Below are 13638 nucleotides of genomic sequence, written 5' to 3'. Positions count from 1 at the left end.
AGCCTTGGCCTCCATGGCTCTGGTCTTACTGGTGACCCCCTTTTCTTGTGCAACTGGGACTGGGAAACACGAAGCCACTCACCTTGGGATTGCTTTCTTCCTGAGGTGCCCACCTACTCCCCCCCCCAGCAAAAAAATTCCCAAGGGCTGGGATGTCCTCAGGGGCCAGCTGCAAGGTCCAATATCTGGAAGGGTGACTGTCTCCAAGACTGGTGGAGAGAAAATGAGAGTTTCACTGAGCATATGCAGAGTGCCTTATTACAGCTGGCACTTGCCTGCCTGCGTTAATGGGAAGAGTGAAGGTGGTGTGTGTGTGTTTTCATGGCCCTCTCATTTTATCCTTTACAATCAGCCAGCAAAACGAAAAGAGAAAAGATGCAGCCATGTGGTGGTGGGTCAAATTCCAGAAACAGGGTCTGGGAAATCCCTTTATTGAATTACAGAAATGGTGCAGAAAAGGCAAGCTTACTAACCCCACAGGGCTCCTCATCAGGCTGGGCATTTCAGGGGCAGGGCAGGAAGTCCACTAAGATGGAGAATATCTTAGTGGACTTCCTGCCCTAAATGGGCTCCCGTAGACTTCAGCCTTTGCTTTCTTAATGGTGACCAAGGGGAGCGGAAGGTCAGGGCTTTGGGCTGGATCTGATACTCATGTTTTGCAATACTTATTGCAATATACAATAAGTAAGGTAATTATTACAATTTTTCTTTAACTGGATCCTTCCCTAATGATATGCTAATCGGAAGAAGCGGGCTAGGCTCCTTGGTAGTTCATGCCAAATTGAATTGTCCAGCCTTTCACACCATGATATTTTTCACTTTATTCCGAATTTTCTGCTTAAACGGTGTCAATGCCGTCACCACAGGGGGAGGATAGCTGGAAGAGCAAGGAATTACATCACGTTGAATGGAGCATCCTGGAGTCAACAGGAACCCCAAAACTTGTGTGTGGTTTATATGATTCTTTCAGAGGAAAGAGTTTCATGGTGGCTTCAGGACTCACAGCGTGACAGGAGTCTTGACAATTTTAAAAAAATGCACTTCAGGAAAACTCAGTGAAAGGATCGGCCACCCGTACAAGACATCTTAGGCGGGTTTTTTAAAGGTGCACTCTTTGCTGACTGGCAATCAAGAAGACATGGCAGGAATGGCAGGAAAAGCTGAAGTGGCAGGAGGAGAAGAAGGCCAAATGTCGGATGGATTGACTCGATCAAGGAAGCCACAGGCTTGCATTTACAAGAGCTGAGCTGGGCTGTTAATAGCAACACATTCTGGACGTCACCCCGTCTGAGAGTTGCCATAAATTTGAAGTGAATTGAGGACACAGAACCACAACAATCACACAAGCAATAGCTGGTGCTTTTGAAGAGGGGGGGAGAGAATCGGGAATGTCTTTGGGTCTGCGGCAGTCTTTCTCCTATCATCTTCTCTGTGAGAAGAAAGAAATCAAGAGAGACATTTCTTCTCCTCAGCTTGGGATCCAGACGGAGAGAACTTGAAGTCTAGCTCATGAGTGCTGTAGGACGAAGAAGGGAGAGAATAAAATTAAAATCCCACCCGCTTGAGTTTATAGGGTGAGGACAAAGGAGAAACATGAAAACGAATCCCGACCAGGTTGTGGTGTATGGGGGGGGCACACAAAGGGGGAGAGGGTTCAACGGCCTTCAAAAGGGCCGGCCCTGCCTCCCTGTCTTCTAAATGGTCTCTTTATGGAAAATTATAGACTTGAGCAAAGCTAAACCGAGAGCAAAAATCAGGATGAGATCTCATCTCTGCTCTAACAGCTAGGAAGTTTTTTTTCCTGATATTCAATTGAAATCTGACTTCCTTTAACTTGAGCACACTCTTGGGTGTCCTGCACTCTGGGATGATTGAGAACAGATCCAGCCCCTCCTCTCTAGGACTAGAAAAGTGCTATCCTATCTCCCCTCACCCTTCTTTTCTCGAGGATAAACATGCCCAGTTCTTTCAGCCTTTTCTCATAAGGCTTCCCCCTGATCATCCTTGTTGCCCTTCTCTGAACTTGTTCCAATCTGTTAGCATCCTTCTTGAACTGCGGTGTCCAGAGCTGGACACAATCCTCAAGGTGAAGCCTCACCAGTGCTGAATAGAGGGGGACTAGCACCTCGCGGGATTTGGAAACTCTACTTCTATTAATGCACCCTAAAGTAGCATTTGCCTTTTTTGTAACATCACACTGTTGGCTCATATTTAGCTTGTGATCTACAACAATTCCAAGATCCTTCTAGCTTGTTCTTTTGCTGAGCCAGGTATCCCTCATCTCGTAACTGTGCAATTGGTTTCTTTTTCCAAGGTGCATGACTTTGCATTTATCCCTGTTGAACTCCATTCTGTTGCTTTCGGCCCAGTGCTCCATCCTATCAAAGTCATTTTGAATTTTGTTTCTGTCCTTTAGGGTATTAGCTATTCCGCCCACTTTGGTATCATCTGCAAATCTGACAAGCATTTCTTGCACTCCCTCATCCAATTCATTAATAAAAATATTGAAGAGCACCAGGTTTAGGACTGAGCCTTGGGGTACCCCATACCTCCTCCCAGTTAGAGAAGGACTCATTAATCATCACCCTCTCAGTACGATTCTGTAGCCAATTGTGTATCTTCCTGACACTTGATCTATCCAGCCCACACCTAGTTAGCTTGCTAATCAGGATATCATGGGGCACTTTGTGAAAAGCTTTACTGAAGTCAAGATATACTACGTCTACAGCATTCCCTCTGTCTATCAGAGAGGTGACCTGAAAAAAAAATGAGATCAAATTTGTTTGGCAGGATTTGTTCTTGACCAATCCGTTTTGGCTTCTAGTTATTACTGGACCATTCTCTAGGTGTTTGCACAATGACCGCTTTATGATCTGTTCCAGAATTTTGCCTGGATGTCAGGTTGATTGGCCTGTAGTTCCCAGGTTCCTCTTTTTTGCCCTTTTTGAAGATAGGGCCAACACTGGCCCTCTTCCAATCCTCTGGTACCTCCCCCGTTTCCCATGATTTCAAGAAAATAATGGATACCCTGCTTCCCCGAAAATAAGACTTAACCCCAAAAACAAGCCCTAGTATGCATTTTTGGAGCAAAAATTTATATAAGTCCTGCAATTTTGAGATTATTAAAATTAGATTTTAAAAACCCAGCATATATGTGTGGCTACACTCTGCTTCGGTTTCCTTTGAAATCCAGAATTCTAGTAGAAGATGGTTCACTCTCGCCCAGAGTTCCCCTTACTGCCACTTCCCCCACCAAGTCATCTCTGTTGGTCAGAATCAAGTCAAGGGTAGCAAATCCTCTAGTTTCTTTCTCCACTTTTTGTAGGAGAAAATTATCAGCCACACAAAGCCAGGAATTTCCTGCAAGGGCCATACTTGGCAGAATTTCATCTCTTTGTTTACCACCATCCTTTGGGATTAATGCCTCAGGCATTGGGGGGGGGGAGCTTGTGCCATGGTTGCGGGAGGAGGAGGAGGCGGGGGGGGGGTTGTCACTGTGCTCCCTTTTGATTTTCTTTGCAAATACCAGCTTACAATAATCCTTTCTGGACAAGGTTAGTAATGGGACATCAAAAGGCAGCCTCTGCTTCAATTGCATCAGAGAAGGAAGGAGATATGAACAAACTTTTTTTGGGGGGGGGGGTTGAGGGACATGGTTTTCATAAGTGGGAGCCTCCGTTTACAGGCTCTCTCCTAAGGGGCGAGGAATCCGAATCAAGAAGATGCTGTTCATGTGCCTGGTGGTGGGACTGGCGTGGGACTGGACTTCTCACTGGCACCTTGTTAATTAGCTACCATTTGCCACCCTGGCTTGAAGGGGCTTCAGTGACTCCAGACCAAAAATCTTAATCAGATCCTGAAAGGCTGAAAAGAAAACAAACGGACTAGGGGGTGGGAGGGAGAAACACCAGCACCCTGGATGAAAGGGGAAGGAGGAGGAGGGTGTGTGTGTGTGTTTGTGTGTGTGTGGTTTTTTTTAAATGTAGAAGAGAAAAGTTACCTGCAGGCTGAGGAATGGCTTGACCTAAAAAAAAAAGATGTTAGACAAAAAAGGTTGCTTCTATCTCAAAACCGTATCCCAAACTACAACAACCCCACCCTTCAGACATCAGAGTGAACGGGCAGAATTTGGAAATCTCCTCCCTTGCTTTCCAGGGAGGCTGAATCAGAAATTAAGGCCAAGATCAGAAATTTGCAGGGAGGACCCTCCAAAGTACTGCCAGACTACAGTTCCCATCTGCCTGAGACAGCACCAGAGATGCCCTATAGGAGATGAGGTGGAAGGGAGAGAGATGCCCCCCCCTCCTGCCTGAGGGGATGCTGGATCTGACCAGATTGCAAATGAACTCAGCATCATGGGGAGTGATAGATTTTAATCACGTACTCAAGGGCCTCATCCCTCCCTCTCTAGGCCAGGCCTTCCCCTCACCTTTCTTGCTCCTTAGGTAGAAAGAGACGCCAGTGGCAGCAAAGGCCACCCCCATCACGATGCCCACGACCCCCGTCCACATCTTGCTCCGGGCAGATTTCGACTGGGCTTCTGCAAAAACAAGGAAACAAAAACTAGTCATGAAGGCTTCTGGAGCACAGAAAAGGTGGTTGCTCTGTTCGGGGAGGGCCCCCACTCTGTTGCAGATGATGGGGAAGTGGGATTGGGGGCCAGGCGGGGTGATTCGGATGTCAGGGTGGACTTCAGTCCATTTCTTACCCCACTGGACGGTGACGGGCTCCGGGAAGCTGGCGTGCTCCACCTGGCAGGCGTAGACGTCTCCCCGCTCCGGCTGGGCCTCCAGCATCACCGCCATCTGGAAGGTCCAGTCCCCGTTCCGGATCAGGTCCGTGGTGAACACTCGGCTCTCGTCTTCCTCCTTCCCGTTTCGGAACCAGGTGATTTTGATCTTCGAGGGGAAAAAACTGTCCACGGTGCAAATGAGCAAAACGCTGGGAGCCAAGGAGTTCTCCGAAGGGACGATCTTCAGCTTGGGTGGAACTGAAGAGGGAATAAAGAGAAAATGGGGTAGAGAAAAGCCTTACACGACACGGGATTCTAGCCCCAAATTGGGGTCAGACTGAATTTACAAGAACTAGGGAAGAGGAGAACAGAGGGGAGGGTGTGTCTGCATCCTGGTCTGTGGTTTTGGTCTCCTTTCCTCCCATCCCGATTTTCTAAACCTTCCTGCCCTGCCCCACGTACTATCCCCCCACCTCCTGCCTTCAAGGCATGGCCTGCATCTTCAGCCCCTCCGGAAAAACCTGCCAGGAGAACAACTTGCTTTCGGCTCCATCAGCCGGGCTTGCTGGTCTCCTCCAGCCAGCTGGTTCTGAGTCACCCCGGATTCCTTTCGTTTCTTTTTTATTTTGTTTGAGGGATACCTTTGGCGAAGCCTCAACTGAGGCTGTTAGGGAGCCACTCCCCTTGGGCCAACTTTTACACCTTTTGCCTGATCTGGCCCGACGTCTCCCTCTCTGGGCTCAAGGGGATCCAGCCAGCTCGAAATGGCAGAAGAACAGCCGCGACTTTTCTTGAGTCCCTCTGCTGGCTTGTTTTTCTCGCCCAAGGGAAAAAGGAACCGGCAGAGTGGCTTCTCCGCAATCTCGTCCCTCCCTCCCTCCTTCCTTCTCTGCAGGCGGGCACCCGCTTACTCTTCCTCCCCGAGGCGAAGCTCTCCGCAAGACCGTAGTTGTGGCGGCAGAAGGAATCCACTTCCCTCCGCGCGGCCTCCAGGAGGTCCTTCTGGCTGTTCCAGAGCCGGGCGTCGGGCTCCCCGAGGGTCGTGACGGCCTCGAACTCGCCGCGGTCGCTGTCGAAGCGGACAAACTCCTGCCGGCCGAAGGCGAAGCGGTCGAGGAAGCGCACGTGCGGAGTTGGCCCCGATCCGGCCTCGCTCCCGTTGGACTGGAAGGAGCAGTCGCCGATCCTCTGGAACACGAAGTGCGCTGGAAGGAGAAGAGAGATGGGGGACGCCGGGAGGGAGCGGGTTCAGAAGGAAAAGTAAAAATGTGACCGAAGTAGAGTGAGGATCCAGCAGGCAGCTTTCCCACCGACTGTCTCAGAGAAAGAAAGAAAACTCTGACAAGGACCAGGGCAAAGAAATTACAAGAGAACAAGAAGGAGAAAGAGGGAAAACAAGACTTCTCTTCCAAAAGGAGGGAAGAAGAAAAAGGAGAGAGACATTTAGACTTCCATTCAGGAGAGGCTCAAGAGGCTGAGCAGAAGCAACGAAGAAAGAATTCAGCCCACAAAGGCAGAGGGAAGCGTGGTGGGTGCGGGAGAGGAGACACGCAGGAGCCCTTGGGGGTCCCCCTTGGAAGGGAGTCCCTTTCCCCCCATCTTAGCAAAGGGCAACAGACTGGAGGGGAGGGATCATTGTTGCCCCCCAAAAGAAGAGCTCAGAAGAAGGTCAGGGGTCCCCAGCAAGCGACCCAGGCTGTCAGTCCGACAAGGGCTTCCTCCTCCCTCTCGGCTGATCAGGCCTTCCTTTCCACTTGGCATCGAAAACATTCCCAAGAGAATCCCATTGGCGGGAGGGGCGCTCCCCAGACCCTCAGACACCCGCCCCCTCCCCCAAGTACCGTTCTGGGCCTGCGTCTGGTTGGTTCGCTTCATCAAGATCTCCAGGTTCTCCTTCAGGACGGCCAGGTAGCCTAGGACCGACTGTGTCTGATAAGAGTAGTTGGTGAACTCAGGCAGCCTCCAGACGTTCTGCCTCTGGGCCCAATCCACGTGGAGGATCTCCTCCTGGTTAAATTCCAGTAGGTCCTGCCCAGCCTCCTCTCCGGAAGGAAAGCTCTCCTGGAAGAATTCCAGCCCTCTGAAAGTGTCCTCCACTGGACAGAGAAAATATGAGCGTGTGGATGAGCCGGGCAAGAGGGTGGGTGGTAACAGGGATGGTACAATGCCTGGGCATTAAGGTGATCCGGAGAGGCCTTCCTCTTGGTCCCTCCACAGGCCCGCTTGGTGGGGACACAGGAGAGGGAGTTCTCTGTCGATGCTCCCAGACTGTGGAACTCCCTCCCACTGGAGGCTAGGCTTCTCTTTGCTGTAATTTCGCACGCAGGGAAAGGGAAGGAGGGAGGTGTCCGTGGAGGTCTCCCAGTCTCTCCGAGGGCGAGGTTTGGAGGGGAGGCAGAACAACAAAACGCTCAGCCTTCGCCCAACGGTGGGGTGGGGACCCCACGTTAGCTGCCTCCTGGGGCCCCTTGAGCTCCGACCCCCCAAGCAGGAGGCAGATATCCCTTTGGATCCCCTTTCTACAACTCCCCCAGTCTTTCTACGGCGCACACCCGCCTTCCCTCACCTTCCACCGCCGGGGCGGCCGGCGGGGCGAGGAGAGCGAGCAGGAGCGCCCAGAGGACCCGCGCAGTATGTCCTCTTTGCCTTCCTCGGGCGGACGGGACGGCGGGTCGCTCCATCTCCGGGACCCCAAGGGCCGGGCAGGCAGAGAAGGAGTCGCCCGATCCCGAGACGAGACGGAGGGTTTCGACGTAGCGCTCCCTCTGCTTTCCCGGGACAGCGGCGTCAGAAGGAGGAGGGAAGATGGGGGTGAAGCCCCCTCCCCATCTCCGGGAAGGCTGGTCCAATGGGAAAAAGACAGGGGCGCTGACCAGGCAGTTGCCAGGCGAACCTGCCCCACCCTGAAGCCTCAGCGGGAGAGGGAAGTGGGCGGGGGTGGTGGGCGGGGAGGAGAAGGGGAGCCCCCGAAACTCCTGCCCCGTCGAGCAAGTTTCTGGACTTCCCTGCCTGGTGACTAATGACGCCGCCTGGCCTATCAGCCCTGATTGGTACCAAGGGTGGAGGGGGCGGTGCTAGACGACCGTTCTTTTCCCCCCGGGTGAGCCCTGAGAGTCCCTCTCAAAACGTGTGTGTGTAGTGGGGGGAGGCGGTGGCCGGAGCTCGCTTTCTTTTTCCGGGGATGCGGCTCAGCCCTTGCAGACCCCCCCCCCCACGCACACACACACGTTTCCCTAAAACCTTTCCCCAGGTCCGACGGGTTGCTGTCCAGGTGAGGCCGGATCCGCGCGTGATGGAGGAGGTGAGGCCGCTTTGGCCCGACGGGCGCCGTCCCCCCCCCCCGACCCCTCACTCACAAGGTCCTGCCCCGGGGGTGGGGGGCCCTCCTCGTCCCACATTCCCCCCTCCCCAGTCCCTGCTCAGACAAGAAGGGAGGCCCCGACGGCCCTTTGGGACAGCGATGCGGGCCCCGTTGTGCAGGCGCTACGGGACACCCGAAGGGGCTCGGAAGAGGAGTGGGTCGGCGGAGGCATCAGGTTCAGAGCCGGTGGCCGGAAATGGGTGCTGCCCGTCGCCTCCAAGGAACGGGGGAGCGTATGAATGAGGGGCGCCCCTTTTGCGGGGAAGAAAGAACGATTTCCTTTTCCCGCTTTGAAGCAGGATCCAAGGACTTGTTGGTTCAATGCAGTGGCGTCTATGCCTGGCCTTCCTGTGTGCAATAAAGAGCAGAAAAGCCGTTCCTGCTGCTAACAGTGCAAAACCAATGGCTTTTCTCCAAGCTGGCCCCCCGCATCCCTTTGAGCCCCCCCTTCAATGAGCAGCCATGGGGTTTTCGGAGTCCTTGCAGAGGCGGGAGAGTCCCAGCTGGAGGTGGCCTTCCCGCCCTCTTTCCTAGCAGGCACCACCCAGAGGACAAGGCAGGGGGCAGGAAGGCCCTCCACCACCACCCCCAGGACGCCTGGTGCTGCTGCATCAAAAGGGAAGCGGGGGGGGCACGCAGCAACCCCACCTGAAGAAGGACGTCCACTGCAGGAAAGACTTTTACTGTCCTCCCCCCCCCCCCACTGCCACATTGCCACGTCTCCAGTCTTCCCTCCTCCCTTATTTGGAACCCATAAGCCAGGCCTGGGATTGCTTCCAGCATCATCTGCCCCCCCCCATCCAACTGCCCCAAGCAGGAGAAAGTCCTGGTAGATTTACAATTGGGGGGGGGGGGACAGAAAAGTTCCTGAATTTGCTCCAAAGTCATCTCCTGTGTGAGAAATTCCCAGCAGCACCTTTTGCATATAAATTGGGAGATGAGTCACCCAAGCACCCCGATATTTTTGATGCGATTTCTAGTTTCCTTGGTAGAGGACTTTACGTTCAGCTAGAGAACATTCCCTCTCACACACACACCCCGCCACAAGGGACATCCCTTGAATAAGTTGAGTTTTCATCCCAGCATTTGGAAAGTGCCCGCACGGGGCCGAGTGCCAAGAAAAGAGGCACAGACTGGAGGGTGGTTAGGTTGGCGTCATTCTGCCCAACTGAGCCTTGGGCCTTATTGAGAAAGTTCCGTTCGAGAGAGAAAAGCCTGTGTCACAATCCAGGGAGGTCCTTGTGGGCCTCACTTTCCCCCTATCTCTGAACAAGACCCACCCACTGATTCAGGCCCAGATTCTGACCATGCACTTAACTTGCAGTGGCTTCCTCATGAGAAAAGGAAGAGGGGCTCCATGGCAGTTTCTGGTCCCCAGCGAAAAAAAATCCCACAGATGATCAAGGCATAAGATGGAGTCAATCCACCTAATGCCGAAGAAAAGGCCCCAGGGTGCAATCCTGACAAGATCTGGGTCCAATTAAACTCTCTTGGGATGGACCAGAGATTGCCCCTTGGGGCAAGGGGTTCCATAGCTTAACTATGAGTGTCTGTGCCAGAGATTGCCCCAGAGATTGACCGGGAGCAAAATGAAAATTCCCCCCCCCCAATGCCACTGGAGCGGATGTCCCTCCACTCCTGGGGCCAAAGATGGAGATTTCATACTTATGTATTTATTTAAAATGTTTTGACCTTGCTTTTCATGTGAAAAAAAAGGCTGGGAGGGGAGAAAAAATGGTGAGCAGAAACTGGCCTGGGGAGAAAAGGTCCCTGGACAGCCACAGAGTTTAACATGATGGGGAAAATGATCTTCTCAGATTCACACAACTGGAGGGTCGGCTGTTCACCCAAGGACCACCTAGAGACTCATCCTGTTCCAACGCAGGGAAATTAAACCCATGCAGGATTAAGCAAGGGCAGCAGACAAGGATTTTTTTTTCCTGTGAGGTGGGTGAGCAAAGGAAATCCGCCTTACAACCAACTCAGGGGCCCAACTCCACCAGAGGAGCCGCTTCGCTTCCCGTTGGCCACCCAAAAAGGTCCCTTTGGGTTGGCCTTCCTCAGGACCTGAGCAGAGACGTCCCTCCTGTTGGGGGTCCTTCAACAGCTGGAAACAAGAGCCAAGCAGCATCAACTGGGAGAAAATAACTGTGACGACGTTTACCACGTGGCCCCTGCTTGTTTCACCAAAGAGCGCACGCTATGTCGTCCCGCCAGCTGACACCAATCGCGACGTTCACTCCTTTGATGCACCTATGCGTTGTGTCCTCACAAAGGGTCCAGTCTTCTCTTGTACACAATCAAATCATTAAAATACCATATGTCTTGCCACATAACCAGTCACCCTCTGCTCTATTTATCGTGACCAGCTTATTTCTATTAGTATCTGTTCCTTCTCTCCCTTCTCTCACTATCTCTCTATCTATCTGCAAATTCTATCTCTCTCTTATCTTTCTCTTATCCTATCTCTTATATATCTGCTGACTCCGCCCCTCCAATCCTCTCAGAGGCTCGTGCAAATGAGATCCTGACTATGAGTGACAGGAGTGAATTGAGGCAATCATCACAATAACCAGTCCAAGAGATACCCACCCCCATAAAGACATTTTGGGGCAGGGGGTTCCATAGCTTAACTACATCTGTGAGAATATGTCTTTCCTGGCATCCAACCTGCATCTCCCACCGTTTAGCTTTTTCCTGTTTTCCTACCTTGTGATGGTTATAATGCTGTACAGGAAGACGGGAAGCAGTTGCCCAAGAGTTTGGGAGAGAAGGGGTTTTTTTTGGGGGGGGGGTCTGAATATTCTGATGTTGAATCCAGGACCGTCGGTGCTCAAGCAGTTCCCTCCCCCCATGACCTGTGAGGCATCCTGAAGGGTCCCCCTCATCCAGTATCCCCTCCCTCCAGGAGCCACCCAGATCTCCAGGGAGATGCCCGTGGAAGGCACCACATGAGGCCCATTGGAGCTCAGTCACACACCTCCTTTCTGGAGCACTGAGCGGGTCCCAGGAACCTCTTCACTCTTTCCAAGGATGGGCCTCACGTCCCCGGAAAGGTGTCTGACTCAGTGGCTTTCCTTGTACATGGTGGCAGGGAGTTCCACAGGCTATACTCCCCGCCCCATCCACCATCTTTCCCTCTCTTGTGACTGGATTCCTTCTTCCCACTGACCTTCCCTCCCCTTCCCTCAATGGCTTTTCTCATCAAAGCCTTTCCTGAGCCCTGGGGTCTCATCCTCCTTGATCCACTGGGAGGAGGGAGCAACATCGCCATTCACTGGATGAGGGCTGTGGATGAAGAGTCCTGTGGGACCGAAAAGCTTGCCCTTTCGTAATGTTTTCATGACCCAATCAAAGGATTTCCCAAACCCTGATTTTGCTGAGTGGGGTTCTTAAATAAACAAACGGCTGCATCATTTCTATTTTTCATTTTTATTGGCTGAGAAATCCCAAGGCGGGGGGCGGGGCTTTGTCCGTCCCAGTTCCACCAAAGAAAGGGGGTCACCAGTAAGACCAGAGCCACAGGGGCCACAGGTGCAGTGGTGCAGACGGGAGACATGAGAGAGTGGGGGAGAGAGGGCACCCTATCTGGTCAAAGGCCGGGGGACGGGGGAGAGATGCTCCCTTCTCCCACTGGGAGATCGCGCCATCTCTCTTTCATCACCTCCTCCGAGGAAGTAAAGCAACTTAAGAGAAGGGCCAGTAGAAGCCCCCTGCCCAAACCACACCCTGGAGTATTTCCTGGTGAATTGAGCCCTCCAGGATTTGAACCATGAGCAATCAAACACAGGTCCCCTTCAAGCATCATCTGGCTGCAGATGATGGACGAAGGGATAATGGTGGGAGCCTTAGGATGCCAGGAGGGGTCCTTCTGCTCTCAGCAGGGGTGTGACGTGTTCTGGTGTCCCCTCCCTCTCGAACGGAGGCTGAGAAAGGAAGGGTTTTTAGGGGGCAGGAGATTCTGTGCCTTTGGGGACAGGCAGGACATGCTCAGGCCAAGAGTTCATTTCTCTTTTACTCCTCACAGGGCCCTTGCTCTGTTGTTTATGAGTCTCGGGGGGGGATTAGCAGAACCTCTGGGGCCCAAAGGTGTGGGTTCTCCTGCTCACCCCACATCCCTCCTTCCCCGGATCTCCCCCCACCGACCCCAACCCCAGCAGTGCAGTGACGCCCAAGAGAGTCTTCCGTTTCGCTTCCCAATGCGCAAGGCTGCGTTCGGTGCTCAGGAAAATGAAACGGGGAAGCGGGACCCGATCCAAGGGGCTGTGGTCAGAGTATAAAAGTCAGAGTAGCTTTGTTTCCTGTAAAGCTGCTGGGATAAGAAGTTCCTATCTTCAATGATAAGGTGATAATGCCTTTGTCATCCATAATTAATCCATTTTCATAGTGGACTCCTGTGCCTGGAGTGAAGTGGGACAACAGCTGATGAATTTTCAGGATGCAGGTATCTGGGACGAAGGCGCGGCCTGAGAACGCATCCAAAACGCCTCCTATGTAGGTAACGATTTGGGTAGGCACCAAAATGGACTTTTCGAGGTTCACCTGTAAACCAAGGTTGGAGAGAAGAGATAAAGTGAAGGCAAACTCTTGAGACAACGTTTCAGCAGACGACGCTACTAGCAACCAATCATCTAAGTAGGGGAAGACTCTGATGCCTTGCAGTCGGAGGTAAGCAGCCACCGGGGCAACACATTTTGTAAATACCCTTGGCAACGTAGGCAGCCCAAATGGGAGAGCCTTGAACTCATAGGTTACACCATATAGAGAAAATACAGTGGACCCTCGACTTACAGACGGCTCGACTTACAGACGGCTCGACTTACAGACTTTTCGAGATTTGACTTGCAGCCAGAGAATCGATTTACAGACCAGAAAAAAACCAAAATGGAATAAAAATAGAATAAAAACCACTGGTTATGGGATTAATCGGTTTTCAGTGCATTGTAGGTCAATGGAGATTCGACTTACAGACTTTTTGACTTGCAGCCACCATTCCAAAACGGATTAATTCCTTAAGTAGAGGGTCCACTGTAGGAGGAACTGGGGGAACTCAGGACGGATACTAATACGGAAATAAGCGTCCTTGAGATCAACAAGGGCAAACCAGTCCCCTTGTCTGAGCATAAGCTTTTCGGCGTAATGTAGAAATTCAAGGGCCTCAGATCTAGGATGGGCCAAAGGCCACCATCTTTCTTAGGGATAATAAAGTACAGAGTGAAAAAGCTGACAAGGGTGTCCGGGTTTTCTGCCAACACAATGGCATCCTTAGAGGGTAGCTTCTGCACCTCTTCACACAGAATAGGAGAAGAGGTCGTGTCTCTCAGAAACCTCATGCAAGGCAAGGAATCAAACTCAGTAGTATAACCGGTGGCGATGATGGTGAGAACCCAAGAGTCGGAGGTGATAGCCCTCCAGGCATCAAAAAATTGTGCTAGACGAACACTTGACAATAAGGGTGCTGGTAGCTGCAGCAGGCTAAACCTGCCGCTTCGATTTGGGGTCCTGCTGGGCTCTGGGGCCCCATCTTCCCCAGTTTACCATCTCG

The 13638-nt window shown here is 52.3% G+C and overlaps 1 protein-coding gene across 1 annotated transcript; it reads right to left on the bottom strand.

Moving 5' to 3' along the window:
- Nucleotides 1–1417: 1417 nt before the first annotated feature.
- LOC110090813 (H-2 class II histocompatibility antigen, E-S beta chain-like) lies at nt 1418–7774 on the bottom strand. Its single transcript, XM_078387336.1, has 7 exons — nt 7299–7774; nt 6574–6828; nt 5644–5937; nt 4709–4990; nt 4430–4540; nt 4001–4024; nt 1418–1516 (listed from the first exon to the last, which is right to left on the bottom strand). The coding sequence occupies exons 1-7, from the start codon at nt 7411–7413 to the stop codon at nt 1503–1505; spliced, it is 1095 nt and encodes a 364-aa protein (XP_078243462.1). The 5' UTR covers nt 7414–7774; the 3' UTR covers nt 1418–1502.
- Between the last annotated feature and the right edge of the window lie 5864 nt (nt 7775–13638).

This window comes from Pogona vitticeps, chromosome 2 (assembly GCF_051106095.1).
Source record: "Pogona vitticeps strain Pit_001003342236 chromosome 2, PviZW2.1, whole genome shotgun sequence".
Classification (NCBI taxonomy): domain Eukaryota; kingdom Metazoa; phylum Chordata; class Lepidosauria; order Squamata; family Agamidae; genus Pogona; species Pogona vitticeps.
Note: the sequence above shows the minus strand (reverse complement) of the source record. Positions and strands in the feature narration are given on the sequence as shown.

What these genes read in the sequence shown, in the direction of transcription:
- LOC110090813 (XM_078387336.1), bottom strand. Translation starts at nt 7,413, where the DNA reads ATGGAGCGACCCGCCGTCCCGTCCGCCCGAGGAAGGCAAAGAGGACAT. An exon ending in CTTCGCCTCGGGGAGGAAGA is followed by an intron (nt 4,991 to 5,643) that starts GTAAGCGGGTGC and finishes TTCCCTCTTCAG; the next exon opens with TTCCACCCAAGCTGAAGATC. An exon ending in CTACCTAAGGAGCAAGAAAG is followed by an intron (nt 4,025 to 4,429) that starts GTGAGGGGAAGG and finishes TTTTTTTTTTAG; the next exon opens with GTCAAGCCATTCCTCAGCCT.